This window comes from Brienomyrus brachyistius, chromosome 4, assembly GCF_023856365.1.
Source record: "Brienomyrus brachyistius isolate T26 chromosome 4, BBRACH_0.4, whole genome shotgun sequence".
NCBI lineage: Eukaryota > Metazoa > Chordata > Actinopteri > Osteoglossiformes > Mormyridae > Brienomyrus > Brienomyrus brachyistius.
In genome coordinates, this window is record NC_064536.1 from 345,571 (window position 1) to 371,431 (window position 25,861).

Consider the following 25,861-nt stretch of genomic DNA (forward strand, 5'->3'; position numbering starts at 1 on the left):
TATGCCCAGCCTCAGCAGAATAAGCCTCTGGGCCTGTGATCGGAAGGTCGCCGGTTTATGCCCAGCCTCAGCAGAGTGAGCCTCTGGGCCTGTGATCGGAAGGTCGCCGGTTTATGCCCAGCCTCAGCAGAACGGTCACATGTCTATGGGTCCTTGAGCAAAGCCCTTAACTTACAACTGGACAGAAAGCAGCATCAGGCTCAAACTGACAGAGACACATGCATCATGCCTGGTACCACTTTGCACCAGATGCTGAACAGGACCCTTTATCTTAATTGGCACTGGATATATTATTTGTTAAACTAAGGGTTATTTTCCTCATAAAAATAATAAATTTACCAACAAAGTGAGTGGAAAAACGCTGCCTTAATTAATCTGAGTAAATCCTATAGAGTGGTTCTGTGAAAGAAGGTAGACTTTAGCTTAATTTATTTAAAACACTTTATACTTCACTTCCAAAAAGTAGCCAGATTTAACTAAAAAATATCAGGTTAAATGGTAAGACTTTACTTGATAGGGCACAAATAATACAGTATTATTACCACAAACTAAGTCTTAGGTACATACTGATCATGTTAATTCATCATTAATGAATCTTGATGCCTCTTTTATCCCAAGCAGTTACTATGTGTTACAGTATCTATTAATACCATAAACTTCTGCATGTGAAGCAGCAAATATATTTGAAAAAATAAAGATAAAAAGTCCATTGATGTGATAACCTGGCCTGTCAGTAGATTCAGGTACTCAGCTGACTTCACTTTATTGCAGCATAACGTTGCTGAGCTACAGTATAATACCGATCCAGTCATTGGATTTTAAGTATTTACTGATATAAATTATAATAGCAACATTTTTTAGCCAAACAGTGTAGAACACAGACAGGACATCTGTTTAAATTCTCAAAAACAACTGCATTTCACAAAGTTAAAAAATGATGCATTCATTATGAATGTTTTTCCTCACAGCTTGTATGTCTCTGTGCCATTTGACTTAGAGTCTAAGTGTTTTTAACATTGTTTGTTGAAACGCACATTTACCTTTGATCTGTAGGAAAAGGTTCCTCTCTGAAGTTGAGTGGTGGATGATCCATTGACCAGTCACTCTTCAGGGAAGCACTGCTGGGTACAGGGGAGTCTGCTCTCTTCATCAGGACACTGTGGGCAGCGAGAGGAAACAAACCCTCATGGTATAAATATAATTCATACAATGGGGACGGCATCACACTGCTGGGTAGAGGGGAGTCTGCTCTCTTCATCAGGACACTGTGGGCAGTGAGAGGAAACAAACCCTCATGGTATAAATATAATTCATACAATGGGGACGGCATCACACTGCTGGGTACAGGGGAGTCTGCTCTCTTCATCAGGACACTGTGGGCAGCGAGAGGAAACAAACCCTCATGGTATAAATATAATTCATACAATGGGGACAGCATCACACTGCTGTTTAGCCTTCTGCTCTGTCTTCATGTACTTTGATATGCTGTGAAGCTCTTGATGTAAACAGACTAGTTTACAGTAAACTTTACCGTGAAATAAATTGTCTCACCTATAATTCACATTATTGTAAATTATAGGAAAGGTTTCATATCATTGTTAAAAGCTATATCATTACACAGGTCTTTGGTAGTTTTTTCTTGTTTATATATTTCTTTTTGTTTATTTTTGTGGCCATATTGGACAAGAGTATAAGATAATACAAAATAACTGGCTGATTGTGGAAGAAAAAGGCGAAGAAAGAAGATGGCGAGGTCTTTTTATTAAGCTACACAAGTTTGCATGTTCTCCCCATGTCGTTGTGGGGTTTCCTCCGGGTACTCCGGTTTCCCCCCACAGTCCAAAGACATGCTGAGGCTAATTGGAGTTACTAAAATTGCCCGTAGGAGTGCATGTGTGAGTGACAGGTGTGTGAGTGTGCCCTGCGATGGGCTGGCCCCCCATCCTGGCTTGTTCCCTGCCTCGTGCCCATTGCTTGCGGGATAGGCTCCGGAACCCCCACGACCCAGTAGGATAAGCGGTTTGGAAAATGATGGAAGGGTGGATAGATATTACAGTGCTGCCCATTGAGCCAGCCCTAGCTAGGGTCCCAGTTTACTTTATGTTATGGCCTGACTATAGACCCAGAGAGACATGCATGCTAGTGGGCTGTAACACTGTTACTGTACCTCTCAGTGCTCTTTCTCTTACACCCCACAGGGGGGCACATTTCAGAAGCAGCTCTTAGTTTTCCTCTCTCCTTTCCCATTTTTTTCCAGACCAGATGATGCCCGCTGGGGCCTCTGTGAACATGAAGGGTAAATAGATACATACATAAACAATATCTGGTACTCGGCACTTTTGCATTGAATCGGCGCACTGGGTCTCCATTCTGTTACTCTGACACATTTCATTAGGGACTTGGAAATCCTGCTTTCGTCGCTCACTCTAATATTCCGTGTGCTGACGTCATCATTTTTTCAGCGGTGGCTACGGGGTGGGTGCGAATATGCGGTTTTCGCGGCTAGCTCTGCATTCAACTTATGAGATATCCGCCGTTTTGAATAATTTATTTATCCTTGATTTTCTTATTTTTTACCGGATCAAAATCGGTTCAGTATTCGCGGAGCAACAATTTGAAAACAAGGTAACTTTCACGCACTAAATAAAAATCGAAAGAATCGTGGGGCATCGATTATTTGTGCACAGGCATATTTATTGCACCCTAAATGTGAAAATTGCCAACTATGATGACGATTGACGCATGCCCACACTATACAATCGTGTGCCCACTTCTGGATGATTGAAGATTGAAGGGATTTTATGTGCTGTACGGAGGATGGATCAATGTCACGTGACCACCGATCTGGCTCCTGATTGGTTGGACATCATGCCAGTTAATGTAGATACCCCCAAGTAAATTTTCATTTCAACATTCAACAACAAAAATCACTAAGATTGGTTAGATATTGGCAAAGTTCTGGTTGTTTAAGTGCACCATACCCTATTTACAATTTCTTACATTTATTGAATGAGGCGCAGGCTGCCCTCCGCCTATGCAGAGCGAAGTTGTTCTAAGTAGTCACAGTTTTTTCTGCAGCTCTAATTGTAATTACATTAGAACAAAAATCCCATTTCAGGCATATTAAATCTTCAATATCTCTGGTTCTATTAAAGATATATTGACAAATGAGGTATCGTTTTTTATGGTTTTTTAATCTCTTTCCATTAAAATAGTGAAGTTAATCAAGACAATTTGGTGAAAAATTTCCAAGTCCCTAATTTCATGTCCGGGCTGCAGACTGACTTTCTCCACTAGTACTGAAAAAGTAACTGAAGATTTTAGGAGCATCAGCACAAAACTTAGGCACAGCACTTAGATCGATATGCAATGCAACACATTTTAACTGTTTTACTGATAAATGCTTTGGAAAAAATATATAGAATTTACAGAAATCGCAAAGTGACGTTCTACTTTAAAGGAGAAAGATAAAAAAGTGAGGTAGCGCTTAAATCATTGACACCGCCGCTCTATATAAGTGTGTCATACATGTTAATTTTATTATTAGTTGTGTCTGTTAAGGATCATCTTACCTTGCAATAAAAATATCTTTGTTTTTTTTCCAGAATCTTATTTGTGTGTCTTCACAGAATGTCGATTTCAGCTTTACATCACTTTCATTTACAAACAGGAAATGTTCCGCTTCGAGTGAAACGCGGAAGCAGTCTGAGCAGACCACGGATTCAGTGGCACTGTGGACCGTTTTTGGGGATTTTATCCATGTAACTTAATAATAAACGATAAGCGGAAGGGGACAAGCTCCGCCGCCACATAATTCTGTCATTACGCACATTCTGCATTGTATTTGTGCATATAAAACGCGGTAGTGCACTATCCATCCATCCATTTTACAAACCGCTTACCCTACTGGGTCGCGGGGGGTAGTGTACTAACCACGATAAAATCCATCCATCCATTTTCCAAACCGCTTATCCTATTGGGTCGCGGGGGGTAGTGCACTAACCACGATAAAATTCACATTTGTCGCCGTGCTGCTTTACACTGATGTTTTCGTTATTTTTCTCCTGTGCGCTGAATTACAGGCACCTTTTAATTTCTTAAATTCTCTATTACGAATTAGTGCAAAAGCATAGTGGTACATTTTGCCCTTTGCATAGTGAATCCCAGCTGTTTCTGGTCACATTGCTCATCCAGGGACACGCTGATGTCACTTGGGACCTATGGCGTTATATTTGTGCCTCATTCCTGAGCTCATAGACGGACTTTCACAAGCAGCATCTCCACAACGTCCCCGCTCCGCGCGCTCAGCGCAGCCTGCACGCTCGCTCACATCGGCACAGTAGTGGTGAGCGGATCGATCCAAGTATCGATACTATCGATAATAATGTTAATATTGATATTAATCAATACCAATTTAATGAGATCGATACTTTAGTTTCAGTTTATCTCCTGAATGCACTGTGGCCGTCTATGTAAGCGTTGCTAATCTCACTTGCCATTCCCGCCTATGGAATTGCGTGTGACGTGGGACATGAGGGGGGGAGTCGGTTTTTTGGGGGTGGTTTTGGGTGCCGTTGCACGAGTGTGTGTGTGGGATATAACCGAACCACTTGCTGTTAATAAATCCATTTTCTGCAGCAACCACCGGAGATCTTATTTCTTTTAATCTGGTCATTACAATATTTTAGACAATATTAAAAATAAAATAACTGTGAAATATCAATCAGGTAATTCAACTAAAATAATAAACCTTTCAGGTGGTTATTTACACATGGCATTTGGCTAAGCTGGATCATGTCACTTCTAGAAATCGGCTAGGACTGTCACGATTATGAAATTTTTGTTGACGATTGTCATACAAATAATTACGATTGATGCTTTAATTGTCTTTTTTGTTCATTTTATGAACAAAAGCGTAATGCTGCACACGGGCACGCGCAGATATGCGAGGTACAAATAGGGAAGGTACGGATCGCTTCAGAAGTGCAACGAGATGATGTCTTTAAACGAGCCCCAGTCAAGCATTACACAGTAGAAAATTATGTCGCAATAGTGCTACAAATATGACGGTTGTGTCTGTCATGATATTAGAATAATTAGATTAATCCGCATGTCGAAGGGTATTGTGGTATGGAAATGAGTCCCGGTAAAAACGTGTTAATGGAAGAACCCCAGTGCACAGTAAAGGCTACATCGAACCCATGGTCGTCTGTTTTATTTAAAAGCTCATCATAAAACATGGTGTCAGAAGTTGGTTGTTAAAATAATAGAACAAAATAAACAACTTACTGAAGAAAAAAAAAATGGAAGGGTTAAAGCCGCTGTCAGGACTTGATTTACGCACTGGCAACGTTTCCGAAAATTGGAGAAGATTTCGGCAGCGGTTTGAATTGTATCTAGCTGCTACTGGAGGCGCTAGCAAACCTGCTAAGGTACAGTCCTCGCTCTTTCTTCATGTGGCTGGTGAAAATGCAGTGGAAGTGTATAATACCTTCGCGTTTCACAATGCTGATGACAAGTATAGCTTGAAAATTCTCATGATGAAATTCGAGGAGTACTGCAACCCGAAAAAAATATAACGTACGAACGGTACAAGTTTTTCACCTGTTTGCAAGGGGATATGTCTATTACCCAATATGTAACGGAGCTAAAACGAAGGGCACAGTCATGCGGGGCAGTTCGGTGATTTATTTGACTCACTCATTCGGGACCGTGTCGTCTGTGGGATTTCCTCTGATGCTTTAAGGGAACGACTATTAAGGGAGGCAGACATTACTCTCGAAAAAGCTGTACAGATATGTGTTGAGTCGGAGACTACTAAGGCACAAATACAGCAAATGCAAGAGGAGGATATGACCGCGCAAGCATCTCCACGTGATGGCAGGCATATTGATGCCGTGAAGCACAAGCAGATGCGCCGAAAAGTTCCAATGCATAAAAATAAAAGTGAAAAGGAAACAAAATACACATTTCATTGTAAAAGATGTGGCACCGAGCATGCACTGCAAAGTTGTCCAGCTTTTGGTAAACAGTGCAAGAACTGTGAAAAAATGAATCATTTTGCTAAAATGTGCAGATCGAAAAAAATTAATGTGGTTGATGATGAAGAAGACTCTAAAGAATGTAAAACTTTGTTTGTGGGTGTTGTGCAGACACAACCACCATCAGACGAATGGAGAGTTGACTTAAAAATAGGACGTCAATAGGACGACATTAGTTTCAAATTAGATTCTGGAGCACAGGCAAATGTAATTCCTTGTAGTCTGTTGTACAGACTGGACCAGAAGCCTGTACTGAGAACCAGCACTGTAAACTTGTCTACTTACACAGGAGAAAAAATACCTGTAAAGGTAACATGTAACCTGGAAGTGTGCTACAAGAATGACAAGAATATTGTGGAATTTGTAGTGGTAAAAAATGAGGCAAAACCCTTACTGGGAATTCAAACTTGTGAAAAAATTAAACTTATTCAGAGGGTGATGACACTGAGCACAAATGATATTTTCGCTGAATATTCTGATGTGTTTGAAGGAGTAGGTTGCCTTGAGGGTGATCACAGAATCCAGACAGATGAGAGAGTAGCTCCAAAAGTCCACCCACCCAGAAAGGTTCCAGTTGCATTGAGGGAAAAACTTAGAACAGAATTGCACAGAATGGAAAAGATGGAGGTGATTAAAAGGATTGACGAACCAACACTGTGATGCCCGGCCCGTCCGCTCCTCGTGTGTGCCACGCCCCCTGACTACCCACATGTTCCTTCCCGATCGTTGCCACCTGTGTCTGATTACTTTGATTAGTCTTGTCCTGTTTTAAGTCCTGGTCTTGCCTGTTACCCTTGTCGGTCATTGACGTTACCGCGTGTGCGTCCTCGAGCGATGTTCCCTGTGTCCAGTCCTGCCAATAAATCCCCATTTGCCCTACTTCTGCCGGCTCGCCTGTTTCCTGTTAGCTCGCCTGCCAGCGCAGTCGCCCGTTTCCCAGACGGGCGTGACACAACACAGTGGGTCAACCCTTTTGTGATGGTGGAAAAAACTAATGGCAGCTTGAGGATCTGTCTGGACCCTCGGGAGCTCAACACAGCTGTGATGAGAGAACATTATCAGCTACCAACAGTGGAAGAAATAACAAGTCAACTGGCAAAAGCTCAATACTTCTCAGTTCTGGATGCCAGCTCAGGATTTTGGCAACTTAAGTTAGATGACGCCAGCTCTCATCTTTGTACATTTAACACCCCTTTTGGTCGCTATAGGTTTCTTCATCTTCCCTTTGGGATCAACTCGGCACCTGAAGTGTTCCACAGAACAGTGAAACAGCTATTTGAAGGGATTGAAGGTGTTGAAACGTATATTGATGACATTCTTGTCTGGGCGGAGACAAAAGAACTGCATGACCAAAGGTTAAGACAAGTGTTGGAGAGAGCCAGAGCTAAGAATTTTCGACTGAATAAAGAAAAATGCTAAATTGGAGTTGAGGAAATCAAATATCTTGGTCATATTCTCTCACGAGATGGTTTGAAGCCTGACCCCAGTAAAATTGAGGCCATTAGAGAAATGCCCAGCCCAGAGTGCAAAAAAGACGTGGAACGATTCCTTGGAATGGTCACATATCTTGCCAAGTTTATTCCTAACATGTCACGACACACTGAGCAGTTACGTCAACTCACCAGAGATGACAGTACATGGCAATGGCAAGAAAAGCATCAGCAAGCATTTACAAAGCTAAAAAGTCTGCTTACTAAAACACCTGTACTCAGATACTTCGATGTTCATGAACCAGTGACAGTCTCCGTTGATGCGTCCAAAAGTGGATTGGGAGCTGTATTGCTGCAAGAAGACAAACCAGTTGCATATGCTTCACATGCACTGACTGAGACGGAACAACGCTACGCAAATTGAGAAAGAGATGTTGGCCATAGTATTTGGAGTTGAGCATTTCCAGTTTGTGTATGGCAGAGATGTCAAAGTATGGTCTGACCACAAGCCTCTGGAAGCAATCATGAAAAAAACCCTTGAATACAGCACCAGCCAGAATTCAGAGATTGTTGCTGAGGTTACAGAAGTATCAGGTCAGTGTGCAATACAAACCGGGAAAAGAAATGTATGTTGCAGATGCTTTATCCAGAGCATACTTACCAAAGACTGATATGACTGACAAAGAGATTGAAGCTCAGGTTCACCTGGTTATGGCACACTTACCTGTGACAAAACAGAAATTGGTCAAGTTCAGAGAAGAGACAAGTAAGGATGGGACACTGAGGAAGCTAATTGATGTTGTGCATAGTGGATGACCTGAAAGAAGATGTCACGTTGCTAAAGAAATACAAGAGTATTGGAATTACAGAGAGGAAATTTCGATCATGGAAGGCATTCTCTTCAAAGGAGAGAGGATTATTGTTCCAGAAACAATGAGAGGTGAGATGTTGGAACTAATTCATGAAGGTCACCTAGGCATAGAGAGTTGCAGGAGAAGAGCAAGAGATGTGCTTTTCTGGCCTGGAATGTCTAAGAGCATTACTGATATGGTGAGCAATTGTGATGTGTGTCTCACATTCCAAAAGTTTCAAAGCAAGGAGCCACTGTGTCCACATACTGCACCAGATAGGCCGTGGCAAAAGATAGGCGTTGATTTATTCACATTTGACCAGCAAGACTATTTGATTTTGGTGGATTATTACTCCAAATTAATCGAAATTGAGTGGCTGAAGAGAAACACAAGAAGTATTAACATCATAACCCATCTGAAGTCGCAGTTTTCCAGGTATGGAATCCCTGAAACTGTTATTTCTGATAATGGTCCACAATTTAGTTCTAGGGAGTTCCAGAACTTTGCAAAAGAGTGGGAGTTTTGTCACAAGACCTCTAGCCCCCACCATCCTCAGTCTAATGGTATGGCTGAGAGAGGAGTGCAAACAGTCAAAGGCATGGTGAAAAAGGCTAAGGCTGCAGGAAGAGATCCTTACCTCGCTCCGCTAAACTGGAGAAGTACCCTGATGGAAGACATTGGAGCATCACCAGCACAGCTGTTGATGGGCAGGCGGATAAGAACCAGACTTCCAATTTCTAAAAAACTGCTAAAGCCTCGCACAGTCCAGTGAAAAGTTTGTTAGAAGCCAGGCAAAGGACACAGAAGCAATACTTTGATAAAGGGTCCAAGTTGCTTCCACAGCTTCAGGTTGGAGACCATGTAAGACTTTGGCAGGATGGCATGTGGAATAAGGCACGGGTTACAGCACTTGATCGGCACCCCAGATCTTATGTGGTACAAACACCGGATGGACATGTGTTCAGGAGAAATAGAAAGTTTCTGAGGAATACCAAGCAACAAGAAAACATGGCTCTACTGGACTCTGACAGTAAGCAAATGCCACATCAGGAAGATTGTGACAGTTCCTGCACACCCAAGGAACAGGACATTCAAAACAGCACACCAGAAAGGAGTGTAAGTCCAACAGGACCAGAACCGCGTCCAGTCAAGACAGCGAGCGGATGTGTCATTGTGAAACCAAGGAGGCTTATTGAGGAGTAGCCTCAGTAACCAGTACATACTTCATGTTCTTATGTTTGGTACAATGTGTAGGGAGGTTGTGTACTACTAGAAAATCCTGTTCAAAGAAAGGAAAAAGAAAGAAGTAGAAATTAGAGACTGGTAATGCTGTAATGTTGGTTTAAAACATGAATATGTACGTTTGCTTTTGAGTGGTTTAATATACCTGTTGGATGGTTAATGAAGATAGTAAGACCTTTTTAGTTTTTTCTAAAAGAAGGGGGATGTCATGATATTAGAATAATTAGATTAATCCGCATGTCGAAGGGTATTGTGGTATGGAAATGAGTCCCGGTAAAAACGTGTTAATGGAAGAACCCCAGTGCACAGTAAAGGCTACATCGAACCCATGGTCGTCTGTTTTATTTAAAAGCTCATCATAAAACAGTGTCATTCACCTATTTTTTTACAGATAAATAGAGACTATTCTAGCAATTATGCAAAAATAATCACCGTCAGCTCAAATATGGTGATTATGTAATAATTGTGACAGGCCTACTGTCAGTCAGTAGGTAATTGCAAGGGCCAACATTCGTTCTGATCTCCAGTGGCTCTGAGTATCCTGGATGCTCCTTGGGAACCTGAGCAGAATTCCGAATGCGCACCCTATCCACCTCTTTAAAATCAGGTACTCAAGCTCTGTGTTGGGAGTCAGTGTACGCTTTCATTTTACTCTAACGAGAGGACACTCTGCGACAAAGCGCACCGGAGTCTTTGTTTGACAATGGTGGAGAGGGGATGTTAAGACGAGTGTGCATTTTGCTGTCGTGTAATAACTGAAATGGTGAATATCTGGTGGTCGCATGTGGAGCAACTTGGAGGAAGACCATGACCATGGTCTTCCACTGGTTCCCTTACAGAATGGTGGACTGGATGCATTGGAAACGTTCTACAGCTGTGTTTCCTGCTGGGTGATACACTGAGGTCCGTATGTGCTGTATGTCAGGAATGTGGCGAATTCCGCAGACAAAAAATTAAGCCATTATTATTATTTGCATTGTGCGTGGGTTACCAAACCTACTAAAGACTGATGAAACTAATTACGTTCCTAGCAGTAGCAGAGGCCACTTGCTGTGGTAATCTGTTAGTGTCAGGGCAGACCAGCAATCGTAAGCAGCCGTCTCAAAGGGGCCGACCACATCGATGCCTCTCCTCCCATGGCCCTGGAGTGGAGCAGCAGAAGGTGCAGCAGTTTTATCTGAAGACTGGCACAATCCGGAGCTTTACACCAGAGCTTTCCAGAGATGTTCACGAGTCACAAAATCAGAGTCAGGGTTAAGTCTCAAGTCTGTGAAATAGAGTCCAAGTGAAGACTGAAGTCTCAATCCATCCATCCATTTTCCAAACCGCTTATCCTACTGGGTCGCGGGGGGTCTGGAACCTATCCCGGAAGCAATGGGCACGAGGCAGGGAACAACCCAGGATGGGGGGCCAGCCCATCGCAGGGCACACTCACACACCAGTCACTTACACATGCATTCCTATGGGCAATTTTTGCAAGTCCAATTAGCCTCAGCATGTATTTGGACTGCTGGGGGATTTTCAAAGTAATCGCTATTTCAAATGCCTTTGAAGCAATAAAATTTTTGTGTGAACCCAAGCACTTTTCTATTGCAGATGTTAATACTTTCTCAAAAATAACATTATGATGAAGACATTTCTTGCAGAAAAGTTATAAAGGCATAAATTCCTGAGTTCGACTATGTGTATAATCTAACTGCTGTGCTGAAAGCATGTCAGACTGGCCCTGCTCTGGAACCAGACCAAACAATGCCAGACTCCAGCCTAATTGAGGGTTAAAGTGATGTGATATATTTCACGGAGACGTTGCTTTGTTCTCACTATACCTTGGTGGCCTACATGTGTCAGCCCAACCAAGGTGTAGTGCAGTGGGACGGGAGCGATAAGTTGTAAGCCTCTGAACACAAATGCGACTTGCACAGTCAGTTCATTGCAAAGTCGGAAGTATGGGCATCGGACAGCACTGACAGCCACAGAGAAAGGGAGCCGACCCTCTGATATCTGTGTGTGAAACACTCACTGTTCAGGGAGGAAGCAGATGCAGAAGCGAACTCATCTGGGGAGAGAGCAGACAAAGCAGATGACAACATAACGACAGACTCCAGTTCAGTTTCCACCTTCTCATCAGCGGCAGCCAGCAAAGGCAGACAGGAAAGGCAGGCAGCAAAGGCAGCCATCAAAGGCAGGCAGCAAAGGCAGCCAGCAAAGGCAGGCAGGAAAGGCAGGCAGAAAAGGCAGCCATCAAAGGCAGCCAGCAAAGGCAGGCAGCAAAGGCAGCCAGCAAAGGCAGCCAGCAAAGGCAGCCATCAAAGGCAGCCAGCAAAGGCAGCCAACAAAGACAGGCAGCAAAGGCAGCCAGCAAAGGCAGGCAGGAAAGGCAGCCATCAAAGGCAGGCAGGAAAGGCAGCCATCAAAGGCAGCCAGCAAAGGCAGCCAGCAAAGGCAGCCAGGAAAGGCAGGCAGCAAAGGCAGGCAGGAAAGGCAGCCATCAAAGGCAGGCAGCAAAGGCAGCCAGCAAAGGCAGCCATCAAAGGCAGGCAGCAAAGGCAGCCAGCAAAGGCAGCCATCAAAGGCAGCCAGCAAAGGCAGGCAGCAAAGGCAGGCAGCAAAGGTAGCCAGCAAAGGCAGTCCGCAGTCTTAGGGTGCTTTACTACCGCAACAGCTAACTTTGATACTTGAAGGTGTCGTTTTTCCACTGTCGTAAAACTGATACCGGTGCCGGATGACATCACAGCGCAAGGTGGGGTATTTTGTACTGAATTTGAAAAATGGCTGTAGTATACCATAGAGCTGGACAGTTTGCGATATCAGTACCAACATCGCATGTTATGCACATGTAATTCTTATGTTGTTAGTAAGCAAGACTAAGATCAGGTATTTTCTTACCTTCAATTCTGTATGCACAATACAGTGCAGGGAGTTTAAGTTTCGCTAAAACATTTTCACTATGTGGTGAAACCATAGCTACAGTAGCTTTGCAATTTAAATTATTATTCCTTTTATAGATTGTCTAATATATGTTTAAAAATCAGTTTACCTCTGCACACATTTTCTGAGAAAATCATAATCATTATCATCCTTGCTGTTTAAATCACTACTAGATGGGTTTGTGAGAAATTTATGAACGTCTTTTTGCTTTATAAATACTCCAATATTTTTTTTACAACAAAATCACATTGCTAGGACAGCACACTGTGTACATGTTGTCCTGGTGGATTAAGCAAAATACTTTCAAAATACTAAATTTCTTGTAATGCCATCCTGATTTTTTTTGTCTGTTTTTCTGACCAGATAGCAATGTTTTTTTTTTTTTTACTTTGTTTATCATTGTTTTCAAGACAATGCATGTATTGTGTTTCATAGGCAGTCGATTTGCATAATCAATTGACATAGAAAATGTTTCAAGTCCTACCCCAAAGTATCAAGTACCAAAGAAGTACCCCAGCTGGTTTGGAACTTTTGGTACTGGTACTCCACTGGAAGTCAATGGAAAAGCGAAAGTACCAAAAATACTGTACCAAAAGTATGGTACTTGGTGAGGTGGAAAACGCCTTTATTTTCTGACCCAGGTAAGTAGGGAACCTCACAGTGACAGCAGAGCAGTCGTGCTGGCCAGCGGGTCATATGCATGCCGATGCCATCAGATCCTTTTGTTGACAGGAGGGTGAGCAAGGCCTGGTGATCTGTGCAAAGTGTAAATCTGCATCCCCACAGGTAAGTCCTTCACTTTAATGAACTTAGGAATGAACTTGTTATACCACGATAAAAGTCCTAAAAATGATCTTAACTTGGCTGTATCAGATGAAGCTGGGGCATGTAGGATGGCAACAATGTGATCCTCGTCTGGGTGGATTCCATTCGCTGTCACTGTATGTCCAAGAAAGCACAGGCTGGACCTGCTAAAGTGACATTTAGATGTATTCAGCTGGAGGTCTGCCTCTTGGAAGCATTGCAGAACATTTTCCAGTGTCCCATGTTCTGATCATGTGCGTCCATCCAGATAGTTATCAACATTCAGCAGACCCTTCAGTACTGTGGACAACATCTGGAATGCGGAGGGCCAGAGGCAAGCTCACATGGGACACGACAAAATGCGAACAGTCAATTATGAGTGATAAAAGCTGACAAACTGCGTGTCCTCATGGTGTCCTCAAGTGGTGACTAGAAGTAAGCATTTTCCAGAATAAATGGTGGAGAACACTGTCACTCCACACAGTGAGATTATGTTACTCAGTTATGCTTTGGGTGACGCTGAACCAGGACATTAACAGGACAGAACAGAAAGCCTTTATTGTCATTGTACAATGAGGAAATACAGTAAATAGGCATAAATATATAAAATGTACATATACAGGGGAGGGGAAAAGCTCCCCCGCTCTTCAGGATTACAATTAATTATATTTTAGTTAGCTGAAAACAGTCATTTTTTGTCAAACATATATTTCCCTGAAAAAGGATTATAAAGGTTAAAAATCAGAGATTTTACCATTTTGCCAGGAGAACCAGCAACACGTCACAGTGACACTAAATACTTTTTAGGAACCAAAAACCCTGGATAGAGGGGCTCAGTGAATGAGGAGGTGAATCTGTGCAGGAGGGTCAGTCCATCAGAGGAGACTCTGTAGAAGGACAGAGCACCAGCCCCCCAGTCCAGATACACTCCTACTCTGCGGGGGCCAGAGGGCTCTATGGGTATGAGAGTCCGTTTATTATTATGCCAGGCAATGTATCTGTTAGGATCACAGCACAGACTCCATGACTTGTCATTGACTCCAAGCAGACAGTCCCGCCATCCATTCCTCTCGATCCATTTATAAGTGACTCCTATCCAGGCTGCATCTCCATCCCACTCAGCCTCCCAGTAACAGCGGCCAGTCAGACTCTCTCTGCACAGAACTTGGGGGCGGCTGTCAAATCTTTCTGAATGATCAGGATATGGCTGCTTTGCCCCCCATGTCACCTTCCTGTTCCACCCTGACAGAGACAGCTCTCTGTATGCTGTGTTGGGGTCCAGTGTCAGCTGGCAGGAGTCTGTAGGCAGGAGGAAGAGCCGCTAATACCATCAGGCAGACCAGCATCTCCGCCATTTTATCACTTACATTTAGCCTGTACTGTATTTATCTGTACAATATAAAAAAACAGCACAGCTTCCCCTAACGAAACAGGAACTGAAGTTTATGAAATAGCTCAGGAAATGTCCGACAGCCGTACGACGCCGGCGGGAAAAAAGAGCAAAATGCGTCGCGAGCTAAACTAACAGCTTAATTATGGGTTATCCTGATCTGACTTGTCTGTGAGTGAAACTATTTATTAAAGCTAAACTTCCTGGCTGTATATTTCTCCCCTTAAAGGTCGTGTGACACCACTGTCGGACGGTGTGAAACGCCTGAGAATCAGTGCCTGTTCGCCCAAGAGCACCTGGCTGCAGACTCCGCCAGGAGGGTCTCTACTGTGGGGCTGGAAACTCCACTCCTACCCGGACACGACGCTACTAAAGAGAACTCGATAGGCTGGATTATTAAAGCTAGTTCCCGATGTTGCACTGACGTCATCTGCACCGCTATTGTGGAGGTCATGTGATTCCGGCGCCCTCTAGTGGTGGTATATCCTATGTCATACAGGGTGATACGATATAATCCTAGTAGAGATCATAATAATAATAATAATATCCTATCCTATATTACTGTAATACATAATTATGATCTATTATCAGTAATAATAATACTTATATAATGCTATAATTATATATAAAATGTTGCAATGTTTAACATTATACAGACACATATATAACATATATATAACACGAATTAGAATAATACTACAATAATTATTAACAACAATAATAATATCTCTATCCTATACTTCAGCTCTGTTTCTGAAGTTTATGTAATGTCATGTCCGGCCCAAGAGTCGAGGTCATGTGATTCCTGGTCCCACAGAAGAGTCCTCCTAGTGGAGACGCCCAGTGTTCTGCAGCCAGACCATTCTCCTGGTTTGGGGAAGACTACAGGTGCCATCTTAGGACAAAACTAACGAATCTCAAAAAGATAGAAGTAAATTCGCCGTATGTGCATGAGGAACAAACGCAAAGGATTTCTTTGTGAAATCAAATACGCAGAACTATATCAGAACATATTTTACTCCTGTTACACTCCCACACAAAGACGATATAAGCATCTATAAAGTATTTGTTTGTACAAAAAAAAGATTAATGCATTAATAATTGTGACACCCGCTCCGTCCGCTCCTCGTGTGTGCCACGCCCCCTAATTACCCACGTGTGATTTCCTGATCGTGCCCAGTCGTGTCTTGTTTCCTGCTGCCTTGTTCCATGTATTTAAGTTCCTGTTTTGTACTAACCGGTTGTCTGTCATTGATGTTAGTTGGCGTCTTCTGTTCCCTGCCCCGTCTTTCGGAATAAACCCCTTGTTTGCCCTGATTACGGCGTGTTTGCCCGTTTCTGCCTGCTCGCCCGCACGATCGCCGCTCTGCCCGCGATCCAGTGTGACAGAATGACAGACCACAACAAGGCTGCTTACATCTCCGAGGAGGAGTACTTCCGCCTCGGAGAACAGGTAGCGTACAGGAGATCCCAACCCGGTATCACTGAGGATCGTCCAGCGTGGAGCCTTGTCCGCTGGTGTGAGAGGACCCTCGGGGAGCTAGCCCTAGACCTGGAAGCCCGCTTGGCCGAGGCGCTGCGCAAGGGTCTCCAGCGGATAGCTCAGCTCCGGACCCAGCGCTCAGTCGCTCCCTGCGAGCGGGGACCCGTCCTTCCGCCGTCCGCATTGGCGGACGTAGCTCCACCTCCCGCCGCTACCAAAAGCCGGAGGAGGAGACGGAAGGAACCGGCGATCGCCCCGACGATCGCCTTGAGGGCATGTGCCCTCATCCCGGCGGCCCTCCCGGAGGAGGATCGGGAGGTCTCCCCAATCGCCCGGAAGGTCCCTAGCTCTGCTAAGCTGTCTCCCCAGGCAGCTTTTCCTGTCCGGAGAGCACCGGTCCCGGCTACGCCGTCTGAACGGCCACCGTTGCCGGCGGACCCCGCTCCCGTGCAGCCGCCATTGCCGGCGGACCCCGCTCCCGTGCAGCCGCCATTGCCGGCGGACCCCGCTCCCGTGCAGCCGCCATTGCCGGCGGACCCCGCTCCCGTGCAGCCGCCATTGCCGGCGGACCCCGCTCCCGTGCAGCCGGCTGCGCAGCCGCCTTCGCTGCCTGCACAGCCCCCTTCGCCTGCTGCAGCTCCCGGGCAGGCGCCCCCTCTGCAGCCGCCTGCTGCAGCTCCCGGGCAGGCGCCCCCTCTGCAGCCGCCTGCTGCAGCTCCCGGGCAGGCGCCCCCTCTGCAGCCACCAGCAGCTCCAGTCCCTGACCGCGCTCCAGTCCCTGACCGCGCTCCAGTCCCTGACCGCGCTCCAGTTCCTGGGCAGGCGCCCCCTCTGCAGCCGCCTGCTGCAGCTCCTGGGCAGGCGCCCCCACTGCAGCAAGCTCCTGTTCCTGACCGCGCTCCTGTTCCTGACCGCGCTCCTGTTCCTGTCCCGGCGCCCCCTTCGCCTGCTGCAGCTCCCGGGCAGGCTCCCCCACTGCAGCAACCTGCAGCTCCCGGGCAGGCGCCCCCACTGCAGCAAGCTCCTGTTCCTGACCGCGCTCCTGTTCCTCACCGCGCTCCTGTTCCTGCAGAGGCGCCCCCTCTGCAGCCGCCTGCTGCAGCTCCCGGGCAGGCGCCCCCTCTGCAGCCGCCTGCTGCAGCTCCCGGGCAGGCGCCCCCTCTGCAGCCGCCTGCTGCAGCTCCCGGGCAGGCGCCCCCTCTGCAGCCGCCTGCTGCAGCTCCCGGGCAGGCGCCCCCACTGCAGCCACCAGCTGCAGCTCCCGGGCAGGCGCCCCCACTGCAGCCAGCTCCAGTTCCTGACCGCGCTCCAGTTCCCGGGCAGGCGCCCCCACTGCAGCCGCCTGCTGCAGCTCCCGGGCAGGCGCCCCCACTGCAGCCGCCTGCTGCAGCTCCCGGGCAGGCGCCCCCACTGCAGCCGCCTGCTGCAGCTCCCGGGCAGGCGCCCCCACTGCAGCCGCCTGCTGCAGCTCCGGTCCCTGGCCCAGCTCCGGTCCCTGGCCCAGCTCCTGTCCCTGGCCCCGCTCCTGTGACCCCTGGTCCCTCGCCCCGGCAGCGTCGACCCCGACCTAGGGTCGGCCTGTCTGTGTCCCGCAGGGGAAGGGGACACAGACGTAGGGCTGGGGTCCCGCCCGCCCTGCCCCCTGGCTCGCCCTGCCTCGCCTGCGCTGGGGCTCGGTTGGCGCCTGCGGGTCCTGGCCCTCCGGGTCGGCTGTCGCCTGCGGGTCCCCCTCCGATGCCTCGTCGCCCTGCCTCGCTCCCCCCTCCGGTGCCTGGTCGGTCGCCTGGGGGTTCCCCGACGGCGGCTCCTCGGTCGCCTGCGGGGCCCCTACCTCCGGCCCCCCACCGGACGTCGCCGCCTGCTGCGGCTCCCCCCTCCTCCGGGCCTTCGCCCTGGCCCCTTCCAACTCCCTCGTCCCCTTCCCTGGTGCTCCCTCCTGCTCCCTCCCTGGCCCCTCCGCGGGTCCCTCGCCCTGTCTCCTCGGCCCCTCCGAGGTCCCCTCCGGCTCCGGCCTCCCGGCCGTCTGCGGCCCCTCCGGCTGCCGCCCGTCGCCCGCTGGGGCTCCCACGGGCTCCCTTTTGTTCCCCCGCCTTCTCTCCCTTCTCTCCTGCCCTGGTCCCTCCTTCGTTTGCTTCCCCTTTCTTTGTCCCGCCTGTCTCTGCTCCCCCTCGATTTGTTCCTCCCGTCTCTGCTCCTCGTCCTCCTCTGTTCCCTTCGTTCACTCCTGGTCCTTTTGTTCCTCCTGTTCCCGCTGTTTCTCCCTTCCTGGTCTGTCTGTCGGCCTTTCCTGTCTTGTGTAGTGTCCTGTCCTGGCTCCTGCCTCTTTGTCAGTTTTGCCTGTCTGTCTTGTTCCCTGTTCCCCGTTGATTTTTTTTGCCCTTGTCTTTCAGGTTCTGGTTTCCCGGTCTCGTCCCGTCCTTCGCCTCCTCCCGGGCGCGCCCGGTGTAGCGCGCCTTTGGGGGGGGGTTCTGTGACACCCGCTCCGTCCGCTCCTCGTGTGTGCCACGCCCCCTAATTACCCACGTGTGATTTCCTGATCGTGCCCAGTCATGTCTTGTTTCCTGCTGCCTTGTTCCATGTATTTAAGTTCCTGTTTTGTACTAACCGGTTGTCTGTCATTGATGTTAGTTGGCGTCTTCTGTTCCCTGCCCCGTCTTTCGGAATAAACCCCTTGTTTGCCCTGATTACGGCGTGTTTGCCCGTTTCTGCCTGCTCGCCCGCACGATCGCCGCTCTGCCCGCGATCCAGTGTGACAATAATATTTTTGGTGATGTTTGCTTATTCTGTTGGCGGCACAGTGGTTAGCGCTGCTGTCTCACGGCAAGAAGGGCCTGGGTTTGGTCCCGGGTCCATTCTGTGTGGAGTTCACATGCTCTCTCCTTGTGTTTTCTCCCATGGTCCAAAAAGTGTGCAGGGCAGGCTGATTGGCCGTGTGTGTGTGTGTGTGCGCCTTGTGGTGAGTTGGTTCCTGCCTGTGCCCCTTGTTCCCAGGATAGGCTCCAGGCCCCCATGTAACCCCAGTTGGGATTAAGCAGTTACAGTGATGGCTGGATGTTTTGTCAGTTTTGTCTTTTCCCTTTGGATTCTGTCTAAACTGTCACACAGAGAAACTCACCTAAACACAAACATGGAAATCCATCTACACACAGTGTAAAAAGCACCACGATCACAACAACTGTGTGAGTACAACCATAAAATGGTATTAATGGTATTATTAATAAAACATGCAAACACACATACATTTCTGAAAGCCTGGTCTGGTCCTGCACTCTCCACCGTGATTCACACTATAGGAGAAGCAGAATGACATAGTACTGCTGTATCCATTTATTTATTGGTGCCTCTTCTTCACATACATGCATAAGTATCTGTAGTGTGTCAGACACACACTCTGTACTCACTTCAGCTTCTCCAGTTTACAGCTGGGATCCTCCAGTACAGCAGAGAGCAGCTTCACTCCTGAGTCTCCTGGGTGATTGTAGCTCAGGTCCAGCTCTCTCAGGTGTGAGGGGTTTGACCTCAGAGCTGAAGCCAGGGAAGAACAGCCTTCTTCTGTGACTCTACAGCCTGACAGCCTGCAGAGAGACAGACAAAAACTTTCCAATATAAATAGTATCATCTCACTATTAAAAGTATTACTTTTAAGCAAATATGTATGTGTCACGCCCACACAGGCGGGACCTACACGGTGTGGGAGGTTAGGGCTAATAACTGGAGGGATAAAGGCAACCCGATCACAGCTGGCCAACGCGAAGTATTGCGCCGATGTACTTGAGCCTTACCAAGCACTCTCTAGTCTATCGTCTTACCCTTGCTCCTGACCTAATCTGTTTGCCCAGTGTATGTTCCTTACCTGTTTCTCCTTCCCTCTCCAGACCCGTTCCCGTACCTGACCTGCCCTTCCTGCCGAGCCCGGCACGTCTCGTCCCCACCTCCCCGTGTGGTCGTGTCCCGTGCCTACGTGTAAAACTGACCTTCCGGCTTTCGACCATTCCGCCTGTCCCTCGACCTTGCTTTCTGCCTGTCCCTTTCGGTGCTGTAGTTGGGCGAGTACCAATAAACCTTTTGTGGGGTTGCAATCCAGGATCCGAACCTCTCTGTTCTGTTTCTCGTGACAGTATGGTCTAATAAATATTTCAATAATTGCAGTTTACAGCATTTCCTGTTTACAGTGTGGAATACTATCTCAGTTGTACTGTCAAGTACCTGTGGCCTGTGATTTAACCTGTGTGCCATTTGCAGTGTCATTGTGAAAGAACAGTTTACTATTTGACCTGAAAAATATGACTAGCCTCAGTATCTCCAGTTTACAGTGTACAATATCCAGTAATGCTGACCTCAGTATCCCCAGTTTGCATTGTGGAATACCCAGTAATACTGACCTCAGTTTCTCCAGTTTACGGTGTGGAATACCCAATAATACTGACCTCAGTATCTCCAGTGTACACTGTGGAATACCCAGTAATACTGACCTCAGCATCTCCAGTTTACAGTGTGAATCCCCCAGTCCAGCAGAGAGCAGCTTCACTCCTGAATCCTGCAGGTCATTGTCACTCAGGTCCAGCTCTCTCAGAGGTGAGGAGTTTGATCTGAGAGCTGAAGCCAGCACCTCACAGCATTTCTCTGTGAGTTCACAGTGGTCCATCCTTAGGAAAATGAAACACTTGTAAAACCACTTTTTGCATCTCTGTGCTGTATATTACTGTAATGTGAGTTATCACAGCATCACAGAAGAGATTTTTTAAAACAATGACTTAATTGTACAATATATAAAAAGCATAATAACAATCACACCGGTGTTGACTGGTGTTCATTATATTTTTATTTGTAACTTTTCTTAAACCAAGCACACAATTGCAACATAACTGTCATTTTTCTTCATCTATTAGCTCTGCTAACCAACACAAATCATGTGCTAAGAATTATTTGTTTCCAGCTTTACTGCTTAATAATGTGTAACATGATTTCACTGGATCTTGGGTTATTGTGTCCTGAGTTCGGTCCCGGGTCCCTGTGTTCGCGTGGGTTTTCACCGTGGGCTCCAGTTTCCTCCCACGGTCCAAAAGTGTGTAGGATCGGTTGAATGGTGAGTCTAAATTGGTCCTGTAGTTGTGTGAGTGTGTGCACCCTGTGGTGTGTTGGCGGCTGCCCAGGGTTGGTTCCTGCCTGTGGCCATTGTTCCTGGGATATACTCCAGGCCCCCCTGCAACCCCAGTTGGGATTAAATTAAGCGGCTTCAAAAAAATGGATGGATGGTTTGACTGCTGACACACAACTCAGGTTTTGGAACCAAACTCCTGGGGAGGGACTGGGCTCTATTCCACTCTGGAGCTGCCCATGGTGAGAGGCGGAGGGCAGGGGTCTGTCTACTTATAGCCCCCCGGTTTGGTGCCAGTATGTTGGAGTTCACCTCAATAAACGAGAAGGTCGCCTCCCTTCGACTTCGAGTCGGGGGACGGGCTCTGACTGTTGTCTGTGTTTATGCACAGAACACCAGCTCAGAGTGTGCGGCGTTCTTGGAGACCTTGGGTGGGACGTTGGAAGGCGCCCCCCCCCATGGGGACTCCATTGTTCTGCTGGGGGACTTTAACACTCACGTGGGTAACGACAGTGACACCTGGAGGGCTGTGATTGGACGGAACGGCCTGGCCGATCTGAACCCGAGCTGCTCTCTTATTGGACTCCTATGCCAACCACAGTCTGTCCATAACGAACACCGTGTTCCAGCATAAGGGTGTTTATAAGGACACCTGGCACCAGAGCACCCAGGCCGCAGCTCCATGGGCGACTGTGTAACCGTGACTGATGCCAATGGCATTTTGTCACTTTTAATATCTGTTCTTTATTTCATGTTCATTTATTTTTATTTTCATATTTATTCCTACGCTTTAACTTTCTCTGCTTTTACTTTATTCATTTTATTTCTTATCTTTTCTCTAAAGCACTTTGAATGACCTTGATGTATGAACATGTGCTACATAAACAAACGTGATCTGAACTGACATAAAATGTTCATTCTGTACTCACTTCAGCTTCTCCAGTTTACAGCTGGGATTCTCCAGTACAGCAGAGAGCAGCTTCACTCCTGAGTCTCCTGGGTGACTGTAGCTCAGGTCCAGCTCTCTCAGGTGTGAGGGGTTTGACCTCAGAGCTGAAGCCAGGGAAGAACAGCCTTCTTCTGTGACTCTACAGCCTGCCAGACTGCAGAAAGGAAACCAAAAAATGTCAGACAAAATACAAGTGGCAGTGACCCATTAAAACACCAGTGCAGACATGCCCACAGCTACAGCCTGACTGGGACCAGCGACTGGCCTGGACCCCCCCAGACCAAACAGCCCTTCAGCACCTCCTCTTTTTCCTCCATCCCTGTTCTCTCCTTATAAAAAGCTGCCATTTGGGGGCATTATTCTGCACCTGGGCTGCTGTTTAGCTGCCCTTCCTAAATGTCCCCCCTTAACCCCCTGAAATAAAGACCATATGGAATATTATATGGTGCTGCATAACACCCCGGTCTGCCAGTCCAGAGGCACTGCCCCCGATGTCTATGCAATGCTGCAGATGTGTGTCAACTCGGGGATTGCCGCCGCGATAGGCATGACCACGACTACAAAGTCGATCATCGAACTGTGACCTAGGGTGTCCTGGTGCCAAGTGCACATATGGACACCCTTATGCCTGAACATGTGTTCATTATGGACAGTCCGTGACGAGCACAGAAGTCCAATAACAAAGCACCACTCGGGTTCAGATCGGGGGGGCTGTTTCTCTCAATCACGCTACTCCAGGTCTCACTGTCATTGCCCACGTGAGCATTGAAGTCCCCCAGTAGAACAAGAGAGTCCCCAGGAGGAGCACACCTTAGCATATGAACATTTTAAACACTGTGGTCCACACAGATCTGTACAGAGCAGTGAGAGCTGATTACAGGAGTGATTTCTCTCTCATAGCTGACAGGCGGCTGATGTCACACAGGAAGGGGCCCAGGCAGCAGGCACCCAAAATAAAGGAGTATTTTATTTGGTGTAATTCCACCTGAGGAAATGTGATTTAGGTTCCTCTGCTATGAAACTGTGAAAAGTCCAGTCCAGGTATTTACTTTAGCACATAGTGTAACAATATTAAGTCAGTATAACAATATTAAAACAAAACATCCGCATCACGTCCTCTTTTCTGAGAAATAAAAATCTATACCTGCTTAGTGGGAATGAAATGCTGTGAGTGCAGCGGTTCACTCGTCTGACTTGCCTTGCAAACGTCACAGAAACACTTTATAATATAAAGTACTGACATAGTTCATGCTTAGACAGCTTGGATTCAGGATCAGCCGCATTACTGGCTGAGGCACTTCAGACATGAGAGGCTCTTATAATATTAGTCCTTCTGCTGCATCTAGAGGCCTAAACAGGAGCTTAAGTCAGAGTAAATGAAGTGGCCATGTGGCTGATCCCTCAGCCCTTCCCAGGACACTCCTTTCTGTGTCTGCAGGGCGGAGGGTGTCTCAGTTGTACTGTCAAATACTGTGGTCTGTGGTTTAATCTGTGTCACAGTTACAGTATCATCATGAAATGCCAGTTTACTATTACAATGGACAAATGTGACTGACCTCAGTATCTCCAGTTTACAGTGTGAATTCCCCAGTCCAGCAGAGAGCAGCTTCACTCCTGAATCCTGCAGATCATTGTCACTCAGGTCCAGCTCTCTCAGGGGTGAGGAGTTTGATCTGAGAGCTGAAGCCAGCACCTCACAGCATTTCTCTGTGAGATCACAGCGGTTCAGCCTGCAAAAGGAGCCGAATTATTATACACAGACAGACCGGTATGTATCCTACACATCAGTGATCATAGTGGTACAAAATATTCAATCCAGCATAATAAGTGGCACAGAATACAGTTCAAAGAGAATTAGTAGCTAAACACAACACTACATTAAATCACTACATTTAGAAAAGTGATTAAATCTGGTACATTTTTAATGTTCGCCAGTCCTCTGATGGTCATCATGTTCCCTGTCATGAACAATACATTGAACATTTTCAATTCAAAGCAGAAATGGACCACATAACTGTGCAATCTCATGTGCAATACCGCAATATCTATTCTCTACATAACTGCTGCTAAATCCCTCTATTTCCCTTTTATTGGGAATAGTTTTTCCTTTTCCCCCCTCCCTACTCGTATCCTTATCTGTATGTTGGCTGTTACTTTAGTACGTGTATTTTAAATTCTCTTATATTGTATTTTTTTATTGTATTTTTATAACTTGTAATATGCTGGTGTACTGCTGCTGGAAACTAGAATTTCCCAGAGGAACCTTCCCGAGGGATTAATAAAGTTCTATCGTTCTATCTATCTATCTATCTATCTATCTATCTATCTATCTATCTATCTATCTATCTATCTATCTATCTATCTATCTATCTATCTATCTATCTATCTATCTATCTATCTATCTATCTATCTATCTATCTATCTATCTATCTATCTATCTATCTATCTATCTATCTATCTATCTATCTATCTATCTATCTATCTATCTATCTATCTATCTATCTATCTATCTATCTATCTATCTATCTATCTATCTATCTATCTATCTATCTATCTATCTATCTATCTATCTATCTATCTATCTATCTATCTATCTATCTATCTATCTATCTATCTATCTATCTATCTATCTATCTAGAAATATCCTGAAAGGTTTTGTATGCAGAATATTCAGGAACTGGATCAATATGCTCAAATGAGTAATTGGCACAATACAGGATCTCCTGTGAGTTTACTGTGTATTTTGGCCATTTTTTTGCAGTCATATAATCATTGACAGTGGTTAAGTAAGTCTATCATAGGTTAAAAGCCTTTAGTTTTATTCAAACTGTACATTTTAATAAGTCATACAGACCATATTCCTAATAATGTTCAGTATGTATTATATCCAGAGCCGGTTTGAATGAGGGCATGAGTGTGAATATGCTCTAAAATACATTCAGTAACAGGTTAATTTATATATACCAGTCAATTTGTCGTTTCAATGTCCTTGAAATTCTGTAGCCAACTGCAAACCACTTTTTAATGCACTGCTGTTTAATGATCTTAAAGGGCCAGTTACCCTGAGATTCTTTAATATCTGCATAAGTATTTCCATAAAGCTCTGAGCAGCCCTGTGGCTCAGTGATCAGCACTACAGCCGACCATCTAGGGTGTCGGGTTCAGTTTCTTAAAGGGCCAGTTACCCTGAGACTCTTTAATATCTGCACAAGTATTTCCATAAAGCTCTGAGCAGCACTGTGGCTCAGTGATCAGCACTACAGCTGTGTCGGGTTCAGTTCCTGCCTGGGATATGTGTGTGTGTGTGTGTGTGTGTGTGTGTATGTGTGGGGGTGAGTGCGTATAACTATCCTTATGGGGACACAATGTCCCCATAACGTGATAAATATCCGTTTTTTTCCCTTATGGAAAAAAATGCAAAAACTCTTGTATTTTGCTTGATTACTTATGGTTATGGTTAGAGCAGGGTGGGGATTAAGGTTATCATAGTTTGCGTTAGCATTTTTCCCATAGAAGTGAATGTCCCCATAAGGTTAGGTATAGCCTACTTGTGTGTGTGTGTGTGTGTGTTTATGTGGCATTTGAATGATGTCCAGAGAAGTTTATGTTTTATAAATGGACACCTCAATTCCTGATCGTGTGAGT

General features: G+C 46.2%; 1 protein-coding gene across 2 annotated transcripts in view; it reads right to left on the bottom strand.

Annotated features, from left to right (window-relative positions):
• LOC125740684 (NACHT, LRR and PYD domains-containing protein 3-like) overlaps positions 1–25,861 on the bottom strand; it is a 172,162-nt gene that overhangs the window by 101,362 nt on the left and 44,939 nt on the right. For both annotated transcript variants that reach the window (XM_049012163.1, XM_049012164.1), the window contains 4 exons: positions 23,773–23,946; positions 22,197–22,370; positions 20,642–20,815; positions 19,571–19,744 (listed from right to left, as the gene is read on the bottom strand). In XM_049012163.1, the coding sequence (XP_048868120.1) occupies positions 19,571–19,744; positions 20,642–20,815; positions 22,197–22,370; positions 23,773–23,946 (696 nt within the window). The remainder of the gene's footprint in view (positions 1–19,570; positions 19,745–20,641; positions 20,816–22,196; positions 22,371–23,772; positions 23,947–25,861) is intronic.